Below are 25,554 nucleotides of genomic sequence, written 5' to 3'. Positions count from 1 at the left end.
GTAGAATAGCACAACCCGCCTTTTTTTATTTGCATTGGCTCCGCCTTCCGTTTCCCCTTAACCTCCCCTCCTTGCAGTTTTCCAACGCGATTGGGTGAGGCTCCTGCCAATCAGCAGGAAAGGGCGAGTCGGCTTCTCGATAGGCTGGCGGGGTAGCCAATCTGTGAGAGGGCCATCTGATTCTTAGCGCCTGAAGAGTAGAGCGCTCTCGGTTGGGGACTTTCACTCGAGTGACTGACTCCAGGTACCCGGATTTAAAAATAGAGGGAGGGGGGAGGGTCTCCGTCATCGTGCTACCTCCAACGGTTGCGTAGGCAGTTTGAATGTGAGGAGGCGGGTGTGGTCGGGGCGAGGGAGCGGTGAGCTTCTTGAGGGAGCGATGGGGGTCCTCGGGAGCGCCGAGGATAAAGTGGTGCCGACCCACCCGCTGTCTCCCCGAACGACGAGAAGTTGTGGTGGTTGTTGGGGTGGGGATTAAAGGCAGAATAGTTTTATTCCCGTTTAATTAACTATGGAGGGGGAAATGTTTGGGGGCTAATCCTTACTTGAGGGACTAGGAGTGGCGGAAGTGGCCTGGGGCTAACGATGTACAATGCCCAGGAGGCAAAGGTCAGTATTCAGAGGCAAACATAGGCCACATGCGCCCCATAGAAAGGGAGGCGGGAACAAGCTGTCAGGCTGTTTTATGAAGGAAGAGTAGTTGGGGGGGGGGGGAGAGACAGAGAGCATTTTGTATCACTGGGGCATCTAGTCTGAAATATGAAGGCTATTTACATGCATACACAGAGATTTTCTCCAACTGCACAATCATTTGTAAACTAACGTGCTGGAGTTGGGTTGTGAATGACTCAGCATTTGCTTCCTTGTGTTTGCCGTGGGAAACTCCCCCCCCCCCACTTCCTTTAAGTCTCCCACTGCCTCAGTGATTTGGTACATTGATTAAAATAATCCAGAAATAATATTTTAAAGAAAGTTTGAATTTTATCTGGTCGCGTTGAATTTCACTGCGGTTTTGTTATCATTCTTTCTTTGCACTACCTTTGTGACACACAAGGAGTATGCATTATGGAATGTCTATAGACGTCCAGGTTTTTCCCGGCATGTGGTGTAAAAAATGTTCCTAAATGTGTATGTACTTAAAGAGCTGCTCTCTTGGTGGTTCAACCTGAGCAATTTAAGTGCAAGGGTGGGTGTGCATGTGATAAGTGTATGCGATCTAGGAGAGTTTTAAATTGCTTACTTAAAAGGCTGAAAAATGTTGTAGTCATTATGACTATTACAGCTAAACAACCTTTTTCAGTATGGTTTTGTGTACAGGTTTTCTCTTGAACAAGCTATTGTCATAAGCTTGAGTTTGTTTAGAGTTTAAAGCATGCGAGTTCTGTTTTGACATGAAGAGTTGAGATCCATATCCTTAGGGATTAATTATTCTACTTGTTGGTACCTGAAATCATACATCACTGCTAATGGACCACAGCCCTGCCCAAGAGGTACAACTGCCAGATGCACTTTGGAGCTATATTTAAAATACTCAGAAACTGACAGATTCCTCTAACACGAATGAATACTTCAATCAATGCAGTTTATCCTAATATGACTAACTAACCTGTCTAATATGTGCAAACATAGATACCACATTGCATTCTGGGAGCTCATCCTCACAGTGTTGACTGCTGGATTCAGGTTATGCAGACACAGTCAGGGAGTTGTTACAAAAGGACAGTGTGATAAATTGATGACAGTGTGACATTTGTTTTGCAGCTTTGTTCACACAAATGAACAGCAGAGAGTGAAGCTGCACTTTATGTACATTCTGCGGTTGGGGGGTGCAGGGGAAATGATACCTTCACCATTTTAATTTCTAGCTTGTCCATTATTTCATTAGAAAAATACGCATTGTAACAAAGGAAAATAAAATTTATATGTTTATATGCAGCATTTGCATGCTACCCCATAATACAAAGTTATCTGGGCAGCTTGCAATAAATAAAACAAAACATGAAAACATTTATTCTGTCTTGATTTTATGCAACAAAAATGGAGATACTTCTTTATTGTGCCACTCCCGGTCATTGCAGATCTGCCCTCAAAACAGGTTTAGGGGAGGGGGAGGAAAAAGTCCCATTGTGAAAGCAGAAGTTGTTACACTTGCACAAAGGGCTACATAGTGCTTCATTAAATCTAGATGCTTATTTAGCTTGTATCCAGGGCTGGTTCAGGGTAAGAAGCCTGCTGCAACCAGCACCATTTGTTTATTAATTCAATTTATATCCCTCCCTCCCTCCCAATGAGCTCAGGGTGGCAGTGAAGGGCAGATAGTTGATGAAGGCAGAAAACACTGTCTGAATGGTAAAGTAATATTTCTTTAAAAGTTTTCACCCTTATGGGGGCTCCACTTCAGGCAGAAAAATCATTGGACAGTACTGCTTCTCTAGGATTCCATTACCATAAATTTCTGAAACGGTGTTTTTCTTCCACCTTCAAATCTTGGGTTCCCCTGCCTTATGGTAATTATTTTAAAATGCTTTCAGATTTATTCTCTGCTGCCTCAGCCTTCACAATGACTGCCCCTTGGAAAGACATTTTGTGTAATGTCCAGCTCATTCAGTATGTGGCACCAATTGCAGTGGATTCGGCACTACTTGAAGGTGTTCTCATGAGGACCAAAGATGACCCCAATGCATCTGATGTAAGCTGAAAACTAGATTTCATGATCCAACACCCATGGAAGGAAGATGGTAAAATTTGAAAAAAAATCCCAGTAACAACATAGCCGGCATGTTGTTAGGGAAAGGGAAAGCTTGGGATTCTAGAGTGGGGCTAGTTCTCACCAGGATGCACTGTACATTTGTGACATTAGCCATACCAGACTTTTTTTTACATCCTAGCCTTATGCTGCCATGACAGTTTGCTACTTTCACCCATAAAATAGCCCATTTTTCCCTTCACTGGAGCACCATGCAGTATGAACTGGGCAGGCACATGGGGAGATTGCTGCTGGTTCATTGCATGTATCACACAATTCACATAAAGCTGGCTCCACATTGTCATGTATACAGTTGTGTGGATAAACAGCTTTGTCAATCAGTGTGTTTATCCTTCACTGTGTCCCCATCCCTTCATTATGTCTGTGCTAATGTTCACGTGTGTATTGCCAACATTTATAGTCCCAATTTGCAGGCGCCTGCAACACATGATCACTTTGCTAATGTTCATTGTAGGCACTGTCCAGCTCACACTAACCTTTCTTCATGCAGTGAACATAACTGGAGAAATTCAGTAGTGTGAACTGACCCTTGCCATTTTGCCCTAGCTTTCCTCCACGTGACGGTATATTTGCAATTAATATTATATAGAGGAATCTGGCTGTGTGAACTTGCGCAATGCAAGTAGGCCAGTCAGTGTGTTGCATGGAGCGAAAGGGAACTCTTCACTCCCATTTCCTTTACCTTATCCTTTGTAGCTCTTAGGTGGCTCTCCTCCCTGCTCCTACATCACCTTATGTCACCGCACCCCAGATTACTGCAGGTATAGTTCCATTCTAGTACTGTTGTATTGTATCCCCTATATTCATCCTGTATGTTCCCAAGTTTTAAAAGGGCTTAACCTGATTTGTTACTGGAAGGAAGTGGTAGTTCTTGACATGTTCCTTTTTAAACCTTTGTCAATAGGTGGTGAATTATGCTCCCTTTACACTGCTCCCATCTGCAGTACCAAGCAGTCTACTTGAGCAAGCCTATTCAGTTCAACAAGACTTTAACCTGCTGGTAGATGAAGTTAGCCGGAACACAGAATTTCTGGAACGCACTCTTGCAAGGTACGTATTACATATTAGGAAAAAAGAACTTTGAATTTAAACTTCCTTAATCGTGGATATACTTCTGATTTGTACTAAGGTTAGTTTAGTTTCAACCCAATGTTCCTAAATGTCTCATAATCATTAACTCCCTTGCCTCTTAGCCTGATTGGCAGTTGGCTAATAGAAGAGGAAAGGTTAGAGAACAACTAAAGCTTTCTTTTACAATGCATGTTTTTGTTCTGTGTGAACACAAGCTTTGTGAAATCTGACACATGATTCCAAGACTGCTAGTTTCCTCCCCCTCCTCCTTGGGAAAGGTTTTCAGGAGGCAAAATTTTCATCCTTAAGTAAAGCCTCACCAGCTGTTTTTTACATTGTCAGACAGCTATTCAAGGCACAAGAGGTCTTTAAACATTTATGTAGACATAAGCCCTCCTGATTTCATAGAACTAGCATCTTTCATGTAATATGTTCAGAGCTGGGGTATAACATGAAATCGTCTTGCCATTATTGCTAAGGCCACAATTCACGGGCTTGACAAAGAAGTATTAACGTCAAATGGTTTTACATAAAAGATTGTAATGATAATTTCCTTGTTTTGTCACAGCAGGCTTGAGTACTAAATAAGATTTGTTTTCTCTCCTCTTAGTACTGTCAAAGTAGATGACTTTACAGCTCAGCTTTTCAAAATCTACAAGCAAGTTTTGAAAGAAGGAATAACTCAGGTATTCCATGATAATATATGATTTAATATGTTTGGTTTTTTAGTGTTTTTAATAGTTGTTTGAAACTGTATTTTACTAATAATTGTATTAATTCTCTTTGTAAACTGCTTTGAGGGTTGTTTGTTTACAATCAAACGGTGTCTATTTTTTGTTTAAATAAATAATATGGTAGTTGCACAGTAATCAAATATGATGTTTTTTAACTGTCAAAATATTATTATTTTATTATTAAAATTGTATACCATCCATCGCAGGATGGTTCACAGCATAAAAATAAAAGATAAAAACATGAAATGCATAATAAAAACAAAACACCACCACCTCCCCCATAAGATATTTTTAGCTCAGTTGGCACTTGACAGATAATGTATAGAATCCTCCTTGGAATGATGGCTGCTCCATTTCTTGCTACTTTTTTGCCTTGTCCAGTCTGTGTTTTTAGGAATTAATCGCTCTGATTACATGTTTGACTATGGTGCAGAAGGCACTCCAGCTCTAAAGCAAATAGAAATAAACACTATTGCTGCCAGCTTTGGAGGCCTCACATCTAAAACCACTGCGGTGCATCGGTAAGGACTTCCAGACTGTGTGTCTTTCTGTGTGTGTTTTCAGCAAAACAACTTCTAGCTGGCTTATAGATGGTCCTTCATGTCTTATCCTTTCGCCAAGGCTGTGTATAATTCTGCTGTACTGGTGAGGTACAAAGAGCTAGACAAGATGCTAAAGGCCTACCCCCTCACCTACTGCTCATTCTTCCCTTATCTAGCTTTTGAGACTACCTGGCAATGTCTGCCCATGTTACAGAAGCCACTTTAAAATTGGCATAGCAAACCAATACCCTGATTTGCTGTGCTGGAGGGGGTTTGGATGAGGCAGATGCGTATCTCCACCCAGTTCTGCCTGGCTCCACTGGCCAATGCCTTTGCCCAGATGAGAGGCAAAAGCTACTATTGGCAGTATCCTTACAGGCAGTAGCCAACAGAAACCCCTGCAATGGGCCGAGTTAGGCTAGCACAATATGTGTGTGATCTTGAACTGAGCCTGCTGCTCTTGTGTGATGCCAATGTATCTTATCTAGGCCTCTTTGTTGCACCAGCCTAGGAGGTAATCTAGCATTTCCACCTTCCTTTCTGACAATCACAAGCAGTAGCATTGTAGATGTGACTCTCAGTGAGTCTTGTCACAGCTGGCCATCACAACCTCAGGTGACTTATTTATTATGAAAAATGAAATGTGAGGTTCTCACGATATTGAATTCTGATCCCAATTCTGATTTTTGCACTTGGGCAGTGCAATCAGAGAAGACACAGTAGCATGTTGTGTCCTTTTGGCAAAGCTTTGTCTGTTATATATAGCTTTCAGGAATCTATTGTCAAGTGCAAAATTAATTTATAGTACCTGGAAACATGCATAACTTGATTTTCTCTTTCACGATGGGACACTGTCCCCCCATGTATCCCCCCAAATCTGTTCCAGGGTTTCCCGCAGCCCTCTGCAGCAAATTTGGGGAAGGGAGGGGCACAAGGGGGAGGAGAGGTGGAGAAAGTCTTATTTTGCAAGTGGAAATCCTTGCGCTGGAAGGACGCATTAGCTGGATTACTTTGCCATGACTTTACTGTCAACTACTGGGCTTACATATATTTGGCATGCAAAAGTAACTTTGTACACACGTGCACCATTCATAAAGGATGGTTGGCATTTGTACTTTACATCTCAATTGGTTGGCTCTTCAATTGCAGCTGTGTACAGTGAATTGTTGTGTGACTTTTCTATATGCATCCCAATTGCAGGCATGTGTTGAACGTTCTAGGGAAATCTAAGGAAGCCTCAAAATTACTGACCAATAATCCAGCCAAAGGGATTGCCACGGGCATTGCAAAAGCTTGGGAACTCTACGGCTCAGACAGGTAGGGGAAGAGAACTGCAAGCTCTACATAACTATGATTGTTGTTCATCTGCATGAAATATGCTCTGTTACTTCTTGTTTTCACAAACAAGAAAATGCAAATAAGCCCTCTGTCTCCAAGTTATAGAATATTGAAGGAAGTGTATGATAGGAATAGGCACATGAAGGAAAACTGGGAAAGAGAATTTTATCTTCCTATGCAGTAGGTTTTCATTCCCTTCTTTAGGGGGACAACAACATTCCTGTATGTTATGGAAGACACCTCCTTTCAAATGTCTCTTGGCATAGATGGAAAAACTGGTCTCAGGGCCACTACCTGCAAAACAATGCCGGCAGTATTGGGGGTTTTTCTTCACTGAACCAGGAGGGTCTGTTTATAGACCTTTCTCTCCCCAGCTAGATAAATCAACTGAAGCTGTTTTACATATAATTCTACTGTTTAACTACTTGTTTAACTCACTTCCTCTTATAGGGTAGGACCACAAAGCTAGTATAACTATTTGAAGGAAGACCCTAGCTGTTGGATGCATGGATTATTAGGAAACCTTTCAGATGTTAAACTATAAATTCCTTATTATGGATATCTCCTCTTTGTATCTGTTTGATTCTTTGTATAATTGTCATATACATGCACAAAGATGTAGAAGAAAGGCGTAGAAACAGCAGGGAGGGGCAAATGTACAGTATAAAGCAGCACTCTATTGTGCCATCCTGCAAGTATTATCTGGCACTGTAGCTTTGGCCTGTTGTAGAAGTTTTCAGCACAGCTGCTGTAAATAGTAGTAAGTAAGAAGCACAAAAATATATTTTTAAATGAGGAAACTTAGTATATTGATATATGTTCTGTTTTTGTTTCAGAGCAGTGGTAATGTTCCTAGTTGAAGAGGCTCAGAGGAATATTTTTGACCAACGCTGTGTAGAAAATGAACTTTGGATGAGGTAATTTTTTTCATCTAATAAGTGTTTCATGTAATGCCATTTAATTAGTCCTGTGAAATCTGGTCTTACTTACATCATTCATGCTTAGTGACATTTTTTTTGGCTCTGCTAAATAATACTTTTTAAAGATAAATTCATTACACTTTTAAGGTGCAAAAAGACTGTTGTCCTAGTAAAACCTAATGACACGATTTAGCATTTAACTCTCCTATTATAATTAACATGACTTGAAGGGTTTAAAACTGCAATCTGATATCCACTGACCTCCGAGTAAGCCCCACTGAAATTAATGGGACATACTTCAGAGTAGACATCCTCTGCTATAACAGGCTGGATTGTTCTCTGTGTGATACCTCACTGCAGAAAGGTTCTGTGACAAAAGTGGGCTCTTCAATACTGTTAGAAGTTCAATGCATATTGTATATAGCTACATTATCTTTTCCTAACTAAGCATTAAAATACAGTGCAGGATTTATAACATGAACATATATAAAGCTAATCTCATAATGCAATTGTGACTTACTCCCAGGTAATTGTGTATAGGACTTTAGCCTTAATATTTCTTGTCTGTTTCCTAAAGGAATATCCGGGTGATCCGAAGAAGATTTAAAGATGTGTTTGAAAAAGCGTCTTTGGACAATGACAAGAGATTGCATATGTAAGTATAGTGAGCACACAAACTTTAGCTTAATGGGTGGATAGCCCATATGTGGTTTCAAGGAGGATTTCACGCTGTAGTTTTGGCATATGTAAAAAATAACACAGGCTGATGTTGGGAGTGCTAATAAGTCCACTTTGATATGCTTGTTGTTGTTGTTGTTGTTGTTTAGTCATTTAGTCGTGTCCAACTCTTCGCGACCTCATGGACCAGAGCACGCCAGGCACTCCTGTCTTCCACTGCCTCCCGCAGTTTGCATAATAAACTGCATTTTGGGTTGTTATGTAAACATTAAGTATCTGCTATGTTTCCGGGGTTTTAATGAAGACTCTTATTTTCATTAATGTTGCTGTTAATAAAACAAGTGTGTTCAGATTGTCAAGATTCAGGTCATGCTACTCGTTTGGAAACTCCATTGCTATGCAGTTCTTACATGTTCAGTTATGTAGTACTGATACACAACTTAAAACATGGAAAGTTGCTATATAGACTTCACCAAAGAACTCTGACAGGAACTAATATTTGTATCCATAAGCAGAGAGATTGTGATCTATTGATCCACTAGGTAATTTATTTGAAAGCTTTCTTTTGTAAGTCCCTTCTTGCAGGATTAGAAAACAATTCATAAATGGAACAGAATCCTACATCTGTAGAATGTATTGTATATAATATTTTAATCTTGTGTGTGAGAGAGCCATGTTGAAGGAACCACTGATTGTTTTCCTTATCTTTATTTCAGAGATGGGGAGGAAGTTGCAGTGGTGTACTATAGAGAAGGTTACGTGCCAAAGAATTATAACAAACAGGTTCGTATTACTGGGTAATACCCAGCTAAGTCATACTCTGAGTGGACCCACTGAAACAATTAAGTCCATTGATTGCAATGGGTCTCCTCTAATTGACATTGAATATCATCCACTGTCTTGAAATCTTGAGTGCAAGCTCTGCGGCACTGTAAGTGACATTATCCTTGGCACAGTTGGACCCCAAATATGAATTCAGTGCATGTGTAATTCTTTAGTTGTTTGGTAATCCCCTGGGGAATTCTGAATACATTCTATCAAACAGCTAATTCTAGAAGTAGTTCAGCCAATTTCCCAAGACATCCAGCTGGTGGAAGTGATATCTTAACTTGTTCGGTGCTGAGAGACTGGTGGCTTGTTTGCCTCAATATGCCATCTAAATCTACATATTTTTAAAATGAGGCTTCCAGTTGAATTGGCAGGTTACTTCAGAGCTTAATAGTCATGGTGCTTTTAGCTGACTTGCTATATGCAGGCTTGTGGCTATCATGGGTAAAAATAAATGTTTTCTAGCCACGTATTCAGTTTGAGCTCTGAAAATATCAGTTTTTGCTAGGTTTTGTTGTGCCTTGAGTAGCAGTGGCGTGTGTATCTGCATACAATTATATCATTCTTACCAATGCCACCCTTCCAAGGGGTCATGAGGAGGGACCCAGCCACCTATGGTTCCTCCACTTGATCCTAGGTTTGCCTCTTGGGGTGATTCTCTGAATGGCTTGGAAGGAGGTGTGTGGAGCTGCAAGGCTAAATATGAAAACCCCCTCTGCAAGCAGAAGATGGTACTTTGGATCCCAGTTAGTGTCAACCTCTGCACCTGCCCATGTATTTGAATGCATAAAACTCCCAATTTTGAAATATTAAACAATACATGTTATATAGAACCTTGATTGAAATTATCTTTTTTCTGTTTTTGTGAAAGAACTGGGAGGCACGGTTGCTGTTGGAAAGATCTAGAGCAGTTAAGTGCCCTGATATTGCCACACAGCTTGCTGGGACCAAAAAAGTTCAGCAGGAGCTGAGCCGACCAGGAACACTGGAAAAAATACTGCCAAATAAACCAGAAGCAGTGGCTCGATTAAGAGCAACATTCACTGGCCTTTATTCTATGGAGATGGTAAGTAGTAATGCGTAGAGGGATACGTACACTGCCTTGAACTGGATGTATTTTTAAAAATGCAGCACGGTACAGCATCTGAGGAGATTGTTGTGATGAATGTGTTCTTATAGTCTTCATACATTGTGAAATCTGTTTTGTCAAGAATTTTATTTGTTAGGCAATAGAACTTAGTTAAAGCCCAAGTTGTAAAAAATATATATGCAAAACTTGTGCTGTGTGTGTGTGTGTGTGTGTGTGTGTGTGTGTGTGTGAGAGAGAGAGAGAGAGAGAGAGAGAGAGAGAATGTATGTGTATATATCTCCCCTTTCTCCTCCTCCTTGCAGGATGAAGAAGGTGATAAGATAATTGCCATGGCTATTGCTGACCCAGACCGCTTTGTGTTAAAGCCACAACGTGAGGGAGGAGGTCAGTAACTGGTTCTCTTTGTGTATGATGAGTCAACAGCCTGGTTCAAGGATCAGGACTTACCGTATTTTTCACCCTATAGGACGCACTGGCCCATAGGACGCACCTAGATTTGGGGGGGGATAAAGGGGGGGGGAATTATTTTTCCCCCCCAGGCGCGGGGCTGGGGCGGGAAGCCTGAGCTTCCCCCGCCCCCAGAGCAGGTCGGAGAGCAATGGCGAAGGTGCGCGCAGCTTTGGCATCGCTCTGGGAGCTTGCCGGGCTGGGAGGATAGCTTCCTGAAGCCTGGAGAGCAAGAGGGGTCGGTGCGCACCGACCCCTCTCGCTCTCCAGGCTTCAGCGAAAGCCTGCATTCGCCCCATAGGACGCACACACATTTCCCCTTCATTTTTGGAGGGGGAAAAGTGCGTCCTATAGGGCGAAAAATACGGTATCTGTACGCACACACCTTTTAAATAATTGTGTAAGAACAAAAGTAGCTTATTAGGGACAAAATGTCTTCCCTGATGCTGTAGCAAATAATTCTGTAGTGCTTTCTTCCGGTACTGTATCCCAACTGAAATTTAAACTTAGTAGGAAAAAAGGTTAGAAGCAATTTAGCTGATAAAACAAAATGTTGTGGAAGCATTATCTAAGCATATTCTACACATTTTGGATCAGGATCATTTCTCCCAAACCAACCAACCAACCAACCAACCAACCAACCAAACACACACCCCCACACACCCATGGATCAGCTGATGGTTCAAGCCCACTGGCTTGCTTACCACTTACACTGGTGCCAGTCGTCAGTGATTGCTTTTCTTCATGTTCTGTACTTACTGGGGTAGCTACAGGGACCCAACACACACCTTTATCCACCAGCTACTCCAGCTCTAGTGAATTCATTTTACCTGCTGCTGTGTTTGTCAGGGAACAACCTCTATGGTGAAGAGCTCAAGCAGGTTCTAGAGAAAATTAAAGACAGTCCAGAAAGGACCTCCTACATTCTCATGGACAAGATAAAGCCTCTCCCTGCACTGAATTATTTACTGAGGGCTCACAGTCCACTGAAAGTATCAGAATGTGTGTCTGAATTGGGAATTTTTGGCGTCTACGTCAGGTGAGAAAGTAACATTACTTACTGGGTCTGTGCCTTTGCTTTTAATAGTTTTATATTCCTATGCATAGCATTGGTTAGTACTGGGCTAAATGTGTCACTGGACAGGAACTCTGGAGCAATGGAAGTGTTAGAGCTCATTGGTGGTACTTTCTGTATCCATAGCATGTGTTCCAGGTGCAATCTGTAGCATCTCCAAAGTTGTGCTGTGAAAAACAATACAGCACTTTTGTCAGTGAGGGTGTCTATTATGCAAGAAGTATTCAAGCACATGTTGGAACCTTAGGTACAATTAGAGTGGATTAAAGGGCTCTGTTGCCTAGCACAACAAATCTGCTTTAAAAAAACAACACTTCTGTTTTCAGAAGACATGCGAGAAATGCATTGGCTTACGGGAATGTGCGTAAGTCAGTGGAGTGGACTTCCTCAGAAGGAGGTGGACTCTTCATTGGAGGTTTTTAAGCATAGGTTGGATGGCCATCTGTCAGGGATGCTTTAGTTGAGATTCCTGCATTGCAGGGGGTTGGACTAGATGACCCTTGGGGTACCTTCCAACTCTGATTCTGTGTTAGCATGAATGCAGGCCAAATTCTCAGTTGTGTACCTGCTCTGCCAACAAATCAAAATGAATAATCGGTAAAGAGCAGATATAATCCAACCTCTGGGTATGCAAATTGGATGAGTGCTCAATAAACAGGTCCTCTGGAGGGGCCAATGATCTTATGCAATATAAAGCAGCCTCCTACATTTTTATTGCTATGGCAGCAATATAATTAATGACAATAGTGTAACACACATTGCTTAGTAGGTGGTGTGTGGGTGTATATAGAGGCCATTAGGTGCATCTATTCTAAAGCAGATACTAATTTCTGGGTGGGTAAATCACACAACCCTCCATTGTGCCTGCTGAAATGGTTATTGCTCATGCATAATTCTGTAAGAGTTGTAAAACTCTTAAGTCAGTATGCATATATAAATACTAGTAAACTGTACACCAAGCAGGCACTGTTAATTAAGCAGGAGTTTGGTGAGACTGCAGAGTCAAAACCTTTACTATATGAATTTAATTAGTCCTTTTGATTTTTCTCTTGCAGACTGGGTCAGGATCTTGTGGTGAACAAGCATGTTGGCCATCTCTTGCGAACAAAGGCTGTCGAACATGCAGATGGCGGAGTAGCAGCAGGAGTGGCTGTTCTGGATACTCCCTATGTGATATGAAAACAGAATACCTCATCACTGACATCATCCTCACTGTGCTTAAAGTAAGAGACATTCTCTTTTAGGGCATGATTGCCAACGGGCGGACTTGACAATCAGATTGATACTGGAAGCCCTCCTCTCACCAGTGACCCCAAGATACAAAGCAGGCAGAGTTGCACTGCTTCTTCCTGGTCTCAAGAAAATACTGGATTCCAGTTAACTTTCTTTGACAATTTCCTGTTTGAAGCACCCTTAGCATGCTTCTCACAGACTTCATGCCCTTTTACTGTACTGTGACCATGGACAATCTGTTGATGTTCTAATCAGGCATTTCCTGAGACAGCACTATACAAGCTGCTACACATGCACCTTGAAGGGCCTGGTAGCAAAATAGTGTATTACCTTGATCTCTTCTGCATTGGAGAGGGTTACTCTTCCGAGCATAAGATGCTGTGTAACACTTCCTGCTTTCTGTTACGTTCTTGTTTGAGAGGAATACATCACAAAGGAAAAACTGCATGCAAGGTCACAGAACAATGAACAAACATTATGATATGGCACAGGAAAAAGGGGACACAGTAGGAAAGGAAAAGAAAACCCCCAGACAAGAGTTGATTTTATTTCAATGCTCCTGGACCCCTCCTGTAACATTTTGAAAAAGCAGAATGTGTATGCTAAAGGAAGAGGGTTAAGAAAAGGAAGGTGAGCTCTTGGGAAACAGATTTCAGAGACAAACAACGGTAATAAGAATGTCCTGTGATATAAGTTGTAAGGATCTCAGATTTTATTTCAGCTGAAATAACTGGTTGATCAATCTGGTCTATCCTATGCTACTTTGGTGAGTAATATCCAGTAGTCACATAATATAGTATGCTCAGAATCTGAACATATTTATTTTTGAAGAATACACTTGTGTTCAACATGCTATCTGCTGATTTTTTTTGAAAGAAGCAGAAGTTAATCATGTTAAAGTTTTCAAACATTTTGAAACTATGGAAGATGTCTGCTCACCAAAACAAAACCCTGAGCATTAACAATTGGAATATACTCACCTACAAAACCAAGCTACGTGCCATTTTAAGATAGGGGAAATTTAATGAAGTCAGATAAGTTACTTTGAAACAGCATATCAATATTGTTTTTAAAAGATGGGGTTTCTAGAGCTGGGATGGCTTTGGTTTTCTTTCTAAACAGCAGCATCTGAGTTTATACATGGATCTTTCTGGATCAAGGCCTTTGAACCTATTTTTTTAAACTACAAACTTCTTATGCCTAGAAAATATGTATTTAGAGGAGAGGCTTATAAAATTAACATGTCTTGAGAGCACAGTATTAAGGACCAACAGGAAAAAAAGGTAACAATTTAGACATATTTTCTCAGCAATTGTCTAAATGAGTTTTCTAAATAAAAGCACCTTGCTATCTAATGGAAAACAATCAGTGATAAAATTAATGGAGTTTCTTGTCCATGAATTTCAGTGAGTCAGCTCTGAGTTAGATTATCAATTGACAGAAGCCTGTGTTTTTAAAATAATGTTGCCTTAGCTTCGGCAAACTGCATGTAAGGAAAGCACAAGTTTCCAGGCTCTTTCTTTGCGAGGGAAACAGCCCAGAAGCATGCTTGTGCTGAACCACGGCTTTAGGGTTATATCAAAATGAAGCCAAAGTCTGGTCTAGGTTTCAAAATGAAAACCAGGCACTGAATATAAACAAAAAAATCCACAACCAACTGTGACGGCTTTATAGATTTTATTTCTTTGATTTATTTCAGTTAAAAACAATTCTAGCCATTTCTCAACCAAAATTATGTCAGACCAAGATTAAAAGGACTTTCATGTTACCAGCACATAGCAAGCCACTGGCTTACCTTTAATGCTGCAGGACATTAGATTAAATATACACCAATGTTGCAGACCACAGACAAGTGCATTTAGAATACTAACAGCAGGTAAGAAATGAGAAAGGTATAACCATGAGTCAAGGTCAGAAAAATGTTAAATTATTAATCAAGCACATGGTTTTCGGGACATGCTTTAATTACATGGGCAAAGAAGACATCTTGGGACACACCATTGTGGCTATCACAGTTAAAGCTTTGATTTCAATTAAAAAAATTGGAGGATGGCATTTTCCAGTTCAGCAGCACTGAAGGATGTGCTAGAATTACATACCCTGACAAAATTTATTGAGACAAGAAGCCTTTTCCCCCCATCTACATTTATTAGGGAGTTTGTCTGAGTTGTGGGATCAAATTATTGGGGGGGGAGATCCCAGTTATGTGTCCACATCTGATCTCTACCTAAACTTGATTTGATATTTTTTTCTTTGCTACCTGAATGGTGAAAAACCTAGAATAAGCAAATCCTTAACTGTGACTTTGCTGTATTGTGAACGATGGATATATTCACCCAACCATGAGAAAAGACACCTCTGCATAGTTGTCTGCAGAATGGTCACAGTGTTGTTATGATTATTTGTCCCTCCACAAAAGCAGCAACTCGTATTTGGTCACACATATGCCCATTATTATATCAAGAAATGGAAGCATAAACTGGACTAAATAAAAATTTACCTGGAAACACTTTCCACAAAGGCAGCTATGCTTTCCCCAGCCATAGGAAACATAGGTGAGAATCACTGGCTATATCCATTTTCTTCATGTGATTGTGTGTCATAGCTGGTCACATGGAAAACCAAGTAACTGAACTGCCCCATGTCACTGAAACTTTGGGTATCACTACAGCACCTGCTTCTCATCCATCCAAGTGAATCCCTACCCATATTCAATTGGTACAGGAATTGCACCAACCAACAGCCACGGAAAATTTATGAACCTCCCTCTAGGATACATCTAGGCACTGAATGCAACTTTTCATGACTACAATTCCCTGAATTTGCTTCCACCCGCAAAAAAATTTGATGCACTGGGAAAATTCAGCTCTGCGCACACACATACACAAATGTACTATTAAAATCCAAAACAAATAGATAGCCTTATTCCCTTTTGAGGGGGAAAGTCATTGTCATTAATAGCATGGAAAGTAGTTTTATACAGTTTCAGAGTTGCAGTTTCTCTATAAACTTCGATTTTCCCATGGCATGCAGCCAGAGGATCCAGGATTTTATAAAGAAAGAAAGAAACCTAATGAATGCTTGATTTCTAAAAAAAATATTGTTCCAATAATTCTTCCTCAACATGAGGATTACTGTTCAGTTTGTCGGTTCTCAAAGCCTTTAACTACCACTCGGGAGCAAAGCTATCTTTTCACACCAATGCCTACACATTCTAAGCTCTGCCCATTTGCAGCACGTTAAGAGGTAAAAAAATAAAATAAACAATTCATGAAACTAATCCATGAAAATTAAAATGTTAAGTCATTCTGTACGACGTGAATGAGGCTGGAATTTCAGATATGTAGTTACCGGTCTACAACATAATGCACACAGTTCTCCAGAGGCACAGACAACTAGATCTACAACACAAAAGGACTGGATCTTGGAGCACCAGTTTCTTCTCTTCATTTACAGCATTTTACATTCAGCTCAGCGTTGGGCAGCTTCTTCATCTCAAGAGAAACACTGTCATTGTCTCAATGGGGCCATATTCTCACCAAATCCCTGCACTACTGCTGTTTTCTTCTAGAATTGCCTTGCTACAGTATTGTCTCACACCGGTTGCTGAAAAGGTGGTTTATAACTGCTGGATCTGCCACAGTAGAGGTATCTCCCAGCTCCTGGTCATTTTTGGCAATTTTTCTTAATACCCGCCGCATAATTTTACCTGCAAAGAAATGGCAGTGTAACATCAAACTGTACTTGCATTCCAAGAAAAAGATGATTAATGAATGGTATTTAGGCAGTGACGCAGGATTTTAGGACATGCTGTTAAAAATAGGATATACACTGGGATTCTTGACCCCAGATTAGTCTACAAACATAAAATACAATGAATTGAATAAAATTAATAACTTGGGAGTAAAATTCTAAGCAACTTGCCCAAAGACAATAAAGTAATTGAGCTGTAGAGTTGGAAGGAACCCTAAGAGTCATCTAGTCCAATTCCCTACAATACAGGAATCTCAACTAAAGGATCCAAGATAGATGGCCATACAACCAGAACTAAGTGGTACTATTACTTCCCTTGATGAGGGCACTAGACTTCTGTTGGTACAGCCTAGAATAGCATTAGCTGTTTTTGCTGCTGCATCACTCTTGACTTGCGCTAAGCTTGTGGTCTATTAAGCCCATGATGATAAACAACTTCTACTTTGCCTTGGGAGTTGCTGTCCACACAATTCCCACTGACCTATACGGGCATTATAATAAATAATAATACCCCACCCACCTGGCTGGGTTTCCCCACAAGCCACCACTGCCTTTTTACATACTAGAAATCCTTTCTGCCAATAAAAACAAATGTCATGCCATCCCTACAGTAGAGGCAAGAGGATTTCCATGTTTTCCACAAGGCTCCAAGACAACAGGGGCCACTAAATAGCTACTCACAGCTTTACTAGTTTTCCCAGTTTCCACACTGTGTTTCCAAAAAGAAAGCAGAGAAGGGAAATTCAACTAGTAGCAAGAACCTGTAATGTAATGTAATGTAATGTAATGTATTTACAGCACCATGATCTGTGCTTCCTGCACATATACAGTAAAATCCATATCTTACCTGAGCGGGTTTTGGGCAGGCCAGGTGCATTCTGAATATAATCTGGTGTTGCAATGGGTCCAATCTTTTCTCTAACTGCAAATGAACGATTAAGGATTTTAGCTATGATAGCCTCTGGACCGTTTGTGAAGCACGTGACTTGAGGAAATAAAACCCATGCAAACAGGGAGAATAGCTGAACAAGAGACCAACATCCCACCCAGAAAGGAGAGAAATGGAATATCCTGGGGAAGTGGAAATGACTGGCATTCTCAATAGGAACACACTGCAATAAGTAAGGTAAAGGACCCCGGACAGTTAAGTCCAATCAAAAGCAACTATGGGGTGTGGTGCTCATCTCACTTCAGGCCAAGGGAGCTGGCGTTTGTCCACAGACAGTTTTCTGGGTTGTGTGGCCAGTATGATTAAACGGCTTCTGGCGTGACGGGCCACTGTGATGAGTGCCAGAGTGCATGGAAACACCGTTTACCTTCCCACCGCAGTGGTACCTATTTTTCTACTTGCACTGGTATGCTTTTGAACTGCTAGGTTGGCAGCAGCTGGGACAGAGCAACGGGAGCTCACCCCGTTGCATGGATTCGAACTGCCAGACTTTGCAATTAGAAGCCCAAGAGGCTCAGTGGTTTAGACCACAGCACCCCCCTGCTCCCTGTTACACTGCAATGCAACTTTAACACACATAGTAGGGACAGAAAACAAAACCCTTTTCAGGAATAAGATTTGTAAATTGTAATATAAATTCTTCCTTGATTGTTTCCACTTCAGTTTTGTAACAGAGGTTCTTCATTCATTGTTCCCATTTCCAATTAGAACTTATTCGTTCTTCTAAAAGGTATGCAACAGTTTTATTCTATTTGCTCTTATTTCTGGCAGGAAGCAGTGTTTCTCAAACCACAGGGACCCCTCCCACACTGACTTCTCTGCATCTGTTGTGGAACTCCAATGGGGCATGGTCTAGATCCACAGTCAGTACACAGAAGGCACTAGCTCAGCCTCATGTGCCTGTTCCATCTGCAGGTGTCATCCTTGGCACACCCCAGATGTCCCTTCACAGCTGCACAGTGGAAGTGGGATTAGTTTGTCTCTCATTATAGTCTTTCAGGGAAACTCTTCTCCTTGATGAGTGTGTGAAAGGATTCTGCAGAACACAAGTGTTTGAATGACAAAGGGGCTGACCGGGAGTAACTAACACCAACAGGCCTGTTTTAAAAAGCAGCCACTCTGGGGAAGTCTTGCTCCGCTCATTAAAAACACATCGAATCATTTCTGTTCCCGTAAGACCTCGGTCAGATAAATACCGCTACCCCAGAGTCCAATTTGTAAACCAACCTGTTGTGCAAACCCACCCTCCTCTACAGCAACTCTGCTGTCAAAGGGAAAGGAAGGGTTATTGTGCATGCCTTGCCACTGCAAAACCCACACCCTGTTCACGGGCCATGCGGTCTGCCCTTATGTATTCAAGTCAGGTGCCAGCTGGCAAGGAGAGCAACATGTGGGAGGCAATAAGGCCAGCAGAGATAAATTTAGCTTCTGGGACAACTAAGCAATGAACCTTTTATTTGAAAACTGTCTTGCCAGCCAGGCTGTGGGATGATGCAAGTTGTGGGGGTGGCGCTTCATCTCGGGAAGATTAGAAGGGCTGAAGAATGATCTCCAAAAGAGAAAATGTGAGCCAGCAGGTAGCTTTCCTTTTGCTGAACAGGCTGGTGTGACATCCGCTCCACCAATGTGATCCTGGCTCAGCAACTGAGCACATGCTTACCATGCCTAAGGTCCAGAATTCAACACCTAGTATATCCAGTTTTAAAAGAACTGGGTAAGAAGTGAAGGGAATGTCCTTTGCTGAATATTCCAGAGAGACTGCCAGTTGGACCAGATAATACCAAGGACAAAGAAAAAGCCCATCTAGCCCTGCATGCTGATCTCACAGTGGCCAACCAGATGCCCATGGGAAGCACCCAAGCAGGACCTGAGCACTACAGCACTCTGCCCTCTTGTGGTTTCCAACAACTGCTATTCAGAAACACACTGCCTCTGACAGTGGTGGAGGAGGAGAACACAACCATCAGTGGCAATAACTACTGTGCCTTATCCTTTGTGATTTTTTTCTAATCCACTATTAAAGCCATTCAAGTTGGCAGCCATCACTGCCTCTTGTGGGAGCAAATTCCATAATTTAACTACATGTGGGGTGAAGAAGTACTTCCTTTTGTTTCCCAACATTCAGCTTCATTGGGATGTGACCAGTTGGACAAAAAATCTAACCTGGCCTAAGGTGGCTTCTTCCTTTGTTGCATGTGCAACATGCTACCCTGCCCCTCCCGCACCCACCTCACAAATCCAAAAGGGCTTTCTGGCTCTTTTGCCAAGCGACATGCGATGGTCTACCAAGGTTACCTTGTTTCTTCAGTTCATCAACTAGGTTCTTTGTGAAGTCGTGACCATCCTTCAGCGTCACAAAACAGTAGAGGCACTCTCCCTTCACTGGGTGCGGGTGGCTTACTACTGCTGCCTCCGAAACCGCCAGGTGTTCCACCAAAGCAGATTCAACTTCTGCTGTACTCAGCAAGTGCCCTGCAAACAGAAAGAAATGGGGGCTTTTTCTTAAATTGGCATTGCTACCCAGGCCTCTTCACTTTTCAAGAGGTTTTCCACAAAAGCCTATTGACATCAGGCAGGCCCCTTCACTGTACGGTTTTCGGCACCTGCTGAAAATACCTTCATTTAGGAAAGCCTATCCATGTCGACATTGGTTTTAATTTAGTTTTTAGCTTATTGGGTTTTTTTATTTAAAAAAAAATCTGAATATTTTATATAATTGCTTTCAACTGTCTTTTTTTACTGATAACTTCATTGTTTTATTCTTTTTGTAAGCTGAAGTTTTGTTTTGAGCAATCAAGCATCATATAAATTTTATGAAAATAAATAACTAAGCAAGCCAAGACCCATGCTGAAGGCTAGGGCTTAAGGTAATTCCATTGGCTGAGGCCAACATGGTTATCCATTGGCATAGATTGCATATTGCCAAAGAAATATGATCACCTAAATAAAAAAGGAACCCTTTACACTAAAATCTTGGTCAATATGTAAATGTTGCAAAACAGCATTCTAGAAAGGTACTATGGGAGAAAACACAGTTTGATCCCAAGTACAACTTGTAAAAGCTAAAAAATAAATAAAAGTAGCCAATAATAGTAAAGCAAACCATTTCTTAGTTTGGTGAGTTTGTTTTGTATTTTTTGGGGACTTCATAAGCTAAAAGAGGAAAACATGTTTTGCTCTATTCTATCTGAGAAGACTCCTTGAAGTTCCCCAAAGAGTATGCCTGCACTGATTCTGCTTGAGCGGATATGGTGCTATGTACCATGATAAATTATAAAAACAAAAACCAGAGACATGTAAATGTTAGATATTTCAATCTCTGAAAAGATAATAGCTTTCAAGTGCCCAGATATTTGATAGTTATGGAGACTCTTTGGACCATTATGAAAGGAAACCAAAAGGTCACATTGCAGCTAATATTATGTGCTTCCTGAAAACCCCATGACTATGCAGGAGTCACTGCCACAGTACAAACATTAAAATCCCTAAGAAAAATGGGGCAGACAAAACTATAAAGTAGAAAGAATCTCTTAAGGGGATGGGCTCAGACATTGGTTGCTTTCAGGTAAGCTTTATGCACCTGCATCAATCCCTATGATTCCATTGCACTCCGTGCTTTGCACATGGAGAAAAACAAACCATTTTTAACCATAATTTTGTATTATGTATAAACCACACAGGTGGCTAATGGCTTCCAAACAAGCCAGGATTCCTTGTTGCTTTGATGACAGTGACCATAGTTCCCAGTTTACACAAATCAGGCACTAACATCTAACTGCAGCTTCCTCCTCTGCTTCCCCATTCACACAAAGCAAGAATGAGAGTAAAGAGGCTGCATGTGTGTGCATGAAGCTCAAACGTATCCTGGCCTATCAAGCCAGAATTTGATTATGCAAGCACAGTCACTATTGATTTTTTGCATTCACTGGTCTAACCTGTTTTGGCCCAAGCATCTCATTCATCCTTGGCTGACCCTCTGTCAGCCACATGCTTTAAACAGTACTGAGGAGGAAACATATCACACACCCCACCTTCAAATTTTTGGATTGATTCGATTTACATCCTGCTCTTCCTCCCAAATGAGCCTAGGGTGGCATATCATGTCAAAAAGGCCTACCATATCATTGGGGGAGTTTTACAGGAAACTCGAAACCTTCCACAAAGATTTTGTTCTTACCAGAAACATTCAGCATGTCATCAATTCGACCCGTGATCCAATAATAACCATCTTTATCTCTTTTGCAGCCTGGCAGGGGAAAAAACCAAACCAGCAAATTGACCAATGTAAAGGAGCCAGCTAGGGGGAAAAGCATCTAGGGAGAACTGGGGTGGGTGTGGGTGTACACAGCACAATGTGAACAAATGACACTAAGTATTAAGAAACATAAGGCAGCAAAAAAGAGTAATGTGAAAAGCAGTAGTAACACCTCATTGCCCAGAAGCCCTGCTGCCTAACTGCAAATACATGAGACCAGCAAAGATGAATGAGTGGAAAAGGAAAGGCCCAATGAACCAATTCCTAAGTGCCTCCCTACCCTATGCATTGCATATTTCAGGGCTGAACTTCAGTATCCAAATCAAATTCCAGGCAAATCAAATTGTTGTAAATAAAGGGTGCCAAAGGGGGTTTGTTCCCCATATCCTTTGTGACTCACACGCCTTCTCCCACAATTTGCTCCTAATTCCAGGGAGTCAAGCAGGGCGGACTGTGGATTTCATAAAGGGACCTCTTGCCTTTGTTGCCAAGATCTGAGCATTCATTCCAGGGCTACAAATTAAAAGCTCACAAAACCCAAATACGAATCAAACCTAGTCCATACATATAGCTCTAAGTCCCTGTTAGAAAGAGAATTCAGATGGAGGGGCTGGAAATAAAAAAAAGCTGCACAAAGGAAGTATGTTGAGCCTCTTTTTTATACATCATGCTTAATCCCTACCACATTATACAGGAAGCAAGCTTTACTGTCAATATTACAGGATTCCGTGTAGAACCTTACCATCTCCAGTCACATAGTAACCAGGAAACTTTTTGAAGTACGTGGTCTCAAACCGCTGGTGGTTTTTGTACACTGTGCGCATTATTCCAGGCCAGGGTTGCTTAAAAACCTAAAAGGAGAGTACAAATAAGAGAACATATTAAATGTGGGTTTCTTTACTATGCCCTTACATTGCATTGAGCATTTTGTCCCATGTGAAGCTGTGGCTTACTTCCAAAGAATTGTTCCTCTCCTCCCACAAAGGATTCAATACGCTATAATGCTATGCTCACACAAGGCATTGGGTGTTAAGTCAATATGGCGCATTGGCTCAAATGATGGACTTTGTCCTGGGAGACCAGAGTTCAAATACCCATTCAGTCAAGTTTGCCTCTGAATACTAGTGACTGAGGATCAAGATGAGTTACACACGTCTTGCTGTGAGAACTGGGTTAGACATACCTTGGGTCTGATACAACATGTATTGTTTAGGTTTAAGATATGCCACTGATAACCGCAATTATAACATGGCATAACCCTGGGAATGTGGTCCTTCCAACTGTTCCATGCTGGAAACAAGACAGAAACATGACAATAATCTGGCTTGTCAATGCATGTAAACTAGGGCTCGTGGTTTGTTTCTAAGGAAACCGCAACCTGAAGCTAAGGTCTGTTAGCTCACCAAGAAACAAACTGCAAGCCTAAGTTCAAATGTCACCACATGCCAGACTCTGAAGAAGAAGAAGAAGAAGAGTTTGGATTTGATATCCCGCCTTTCACTCCCCTTCAGGAGTCTCAAAGCGGCTAACATTCTCCTTTCCCTTCCTCCCCCACAACAAACACTCTGTGAGGTGAGTGGGGCTGAGAGACTTCAAAGAAGTGTGACTGGCCCAAGGTCACCCAGCAGCTGCAGGTGGAGGAGCGGAGACGCGAACCCGGTTCCCCAGATTATGAGACTACCGCTCTTAACCACTACACCACACTGGCTCTCTCTGGAATTGTTTCCTCCTGCTGCAACACTCAGGAGAGGACGAGCAAACATTAAAGTGCATCAAATCATAGTTTACTTTAAAGTTGCCAGTGTTTACCTTATTGAATTCTACACACAACATAAAATGAAAGATGGCATACTCCCGCCATGCCATGCCCCCCCCCAAAAAAAACTTCTAGCCAAGTAGACCATGCTAAATCAGATCACAGTGGGTTTAGGAGAGCAGGAAATTTTCGTGTTCAATTTTTTCCAGGAAACTCATGTCACAATGGCATCACTACGGCGATTCCAGATGCCCTCTGCAACGTAATTATTAAACGAACATACAGAATGGTATCGTCTTTCATAAATAGAAGCTGGACAGCACCCAAGCAACCCATGCACATTCTTGGCACTTTGACTCTGCTCTGGGCAACGGTCCATTCTGCAGATATATTTTATGATCCTTTGCTCTTGGTGAAAGACAACTTGCAGGCTCCTGTGTAAAATCAGTTCAACTCTTATAGTTCAAATCTTCTTCACTCCCAGAGAGAAATTTGATCTGATCAGAGCTGAGCTCAAAACTTATTACAATGCTGAGGAGTTGCCACACTCTATGCTTAAACAGTAGACCCTTCCAACTTTTACTGGGGTGTGTGTTTTTCCTTTAGAAAGAGCAGCTGCCAAGGACTCAAATTTTGACTGAGACAGCAGCAACAATTTGAGAAGGAGGGGCTGAACCCCTGTCCTCTGCACTGCTTTCCCAAACACCATCCCATTCCAAAGCAGCCTGAGAATTAAGCAGGTATTATTCCCACTCTGGTTACCCTATCTGCTAGTGAATATGTATCTTACACATGTATCCGCTAAAAGACTAACTTTGGGGAACTAGCAATACTAAGTCCAGACACAGTGGTGGTCTGGATGAGGGCCAGTGAACTGAAGCTGAATCCTGGCAAGGCGGAGAGCCTAAGATGAGTGGTGCCCAGATCCAGGAAATTGGTCAATTGCTAGTTCCAAACAGAGCCGCATTTCCTCTGAAGGAACAAGTCTGTAGTCTGGGGTTACACCTGTACCCATCTTCGTCAACTGAGGCCCAAGTAGCTCCAGTGGCTGAGAGTTCCTTTTTCCAGCTTAGGCTGGTACACAAGTTTCAACAATTCCTGGATACAGATAGCAGTCACAGCAGACTGTGCACTGGGACCCTCGAGAGATTACTGGAACAATCTCTATGTGGGGCTGCCCTAGGTTGCATACTAGAGAAACCAGCATCTAACATGCAACACGTTTATTAAAGTAATACCACTGGCTGCCAATACGTCACTAGGTCAAGCTGAAAGTTTTATTTTGTGTGTGTGTGTGTGTGTGTGTGTGTGTGCATGCACACATTCTCTCTCTCTCTCTCTCTCTCTCTCTCACACACACACACACACACACACACACTCTCACACACACACACACCCACCCTAAAGTATTAAACTTGCTTCTGAAGGAAGTGGTGATGGCCACCAATTTAGATAGCTTTAATAGTATGGAGGATAAGGCTATCAATGGTAACGGACCATGACTGCTATGCTCTGCTCCACTGTCTGAAGCAGTTAAGGGACATATATCCCACACATGGAACTAATGCAAAATGGGAATGACTATATAGAGCCCATGAAGCTCCACACACAGACTGAATTTAGCCAGCAATAAAAACTTCACTTTTTCTTACCAGGTAACCTTCTGCTTCTCCTTCCAGCTCCTCCCCAGACTCGTCCAGCACCGCAGGGACCACCCCAAAGAAAGGAAGCGTCTGCCAAGGAATATTCATAGTAGAATTTGGAAGAAGTGGAAAATGCAAACTTAAACCCCCAGAGAAAGCAGACATGTGGAAGGTAGAAAATGAACTTTGGACTTGTTTTCACATCTGGGCTAAGTTCTTCCATTCCCATCCCCAAATAATTCACCGCATAAGGTTCCATAACTTTTAAGATTACACTCAAAGCTTCTGGTCAGCAAATAAGTCAATTTCCAGGAAGGAAAACCGCTATTCACTTAGAGCCTATCATCCCACTTTGGTTTTGCCTTAGAAAATGCTTTAAAACATGTAAGTGTGTATAAAATAATTTGCATTTATCTGCATGTTTGTGAGAGGATTATTAGTGGAACTATTGTGCCAAAGCCCAAGGGGGGTGGGG

The 25,554-nt window shown here is 41.7% G+C and overlaps 2 protein-coding genes across 8 annotated transcripts in view; one reads left to right on the top strand and one right to left on the bottom strand.

Moving 5' to 3' along the window:
- The first annotated feature begins 133 nt into the window (after window positions 1-133).
- On the top strand, window positions 134-14,104 carry GSS (glutathione synthetase). 5 transcript variants are annotated; one of them, XM_028734853.2, is made up of 13 exons: window positions 134-244; window positions 2,532-2,689; window positions 3,672-3,817; window positions 4,449-4,524; window positions 4,954-5,093; window positions 6,315-6,431; window positions 7,289-7,369; window positions 7,950-8,027; window positions 8,767-8,833; window positions 9,750-9,944; window positions 10,271-10,352; window positions 11,265-11,454; window positions 12,546-14,104. In XM_028734853.2, the coding sequence occupies exons 2-13, from the start codon at window positions 2,561-2,563 to the stop codon at window positions 12,667-12,669; spliced, it is 1,425 nt and encodes a 474-aa protein (XP_028590686.2). In that variant the 5' UTR covers window positions 134-244; window positions 2,532-2,560; the 3' UTR covers window positions 12,670-14,104. The 5 variants fall into 5 exon arrangements, with proteins under 5 accessions (XP_028590686.2, XP_028590684.2, XP_028590688.2 ...); XM_028734851.2 differs by lacking the exon at window positions 134-244 and adding an exon at window positions 301-609; XM_028734855.2 differs by lacking the exon at window positions 134-244 and adding an exon at window positions 3,464-3,528 and having other exon boundaries at window positions 2,571-2,689.
- Window positions 14,105-14,383: 279 nt separating this feature from the next.
- ACSS2 (acyl-CoA synthetase short chain family member 2) overlaps window positions 14,384-25,554 on the bottom strand; it is a 52,606-nt gene continuing 41,435 nt past the window's right edge. For all 3 annotated transcript variants that reach the window (XM_028734849.2, XM_028734850.2, XM_077929193.1), the window contains 6 exons: window positions 25,089-25,169; window positions 22,423-22,531; window positions 21,603-21,671; window positions 19,721-19,897; window positions 17,324-17,398; window positions 14,384-16,432 (listed from right to left, as the gene is read on the bottom strand). In XM_028734849.2, the coding sequence (XP_028590682.1) occupies window positions 16,305-16,432; window positions 17,324-17,398; window positions 19,721-19,897; window positions 21,603-21,671; window positions 22,423-22,531; window positions 25,089-25,169 (639 nt within the window). In that variant the 3' untranslated portion in view covers window positions 14,384-16,304. The remainder of the gene's footprint in view (window positions 16,433-17,323; window positions 17,399-19,720; window positions 19,898-21,602; window positions 21,672-22,422; window positions 22,532-25,088; window positions 25,170-25,554) is intronic.

This window comes from Podarcis muralis, chromosome 5, assembly GCF_964188315.1.
Source record: "Podarcis muralis chromosome 5, rPodMur119.hap1.1, whole genome shotgun sequence".
NCBI classification, from domain to species: domain Eukaryota; kingdom Metazoa; phylum Chordata; class Lepidosauria; order Squamata; family Lacertidae; genus Podarcis; species Podarcis muralis.
The sequence above is the reverse complement of the archived record's forward strand: the minus strand, read 5'-3'. Positions and strand labels throughout refer to the sequence as shown.

Excerpts from the sequence above, each read along its gene's own strand:
- GSS (XM_028734853.2), top strand. The coding sequence starts at position 2,561 with ATGACTGCCCCTTGGAAAGACATTTTGTGTAATGTCCAGCTCATTCAG. Across the intron at positions 5,094-6,314 it reads AAAACCACTGCGGTGCATCG|GCATGTGTTGAACGTTCTAG; the intron begins GTAAGGACTTCC and ends TCCCAATTGCAG. Across the intron at positions 11,455-12,545 it reads ATTTTTGGCGTCTACGTCAG|ACTGGGTCAGGATCTTGTGG; the intron begins GTGAGAAAGTAA and ends TTTCTCTTGCAG.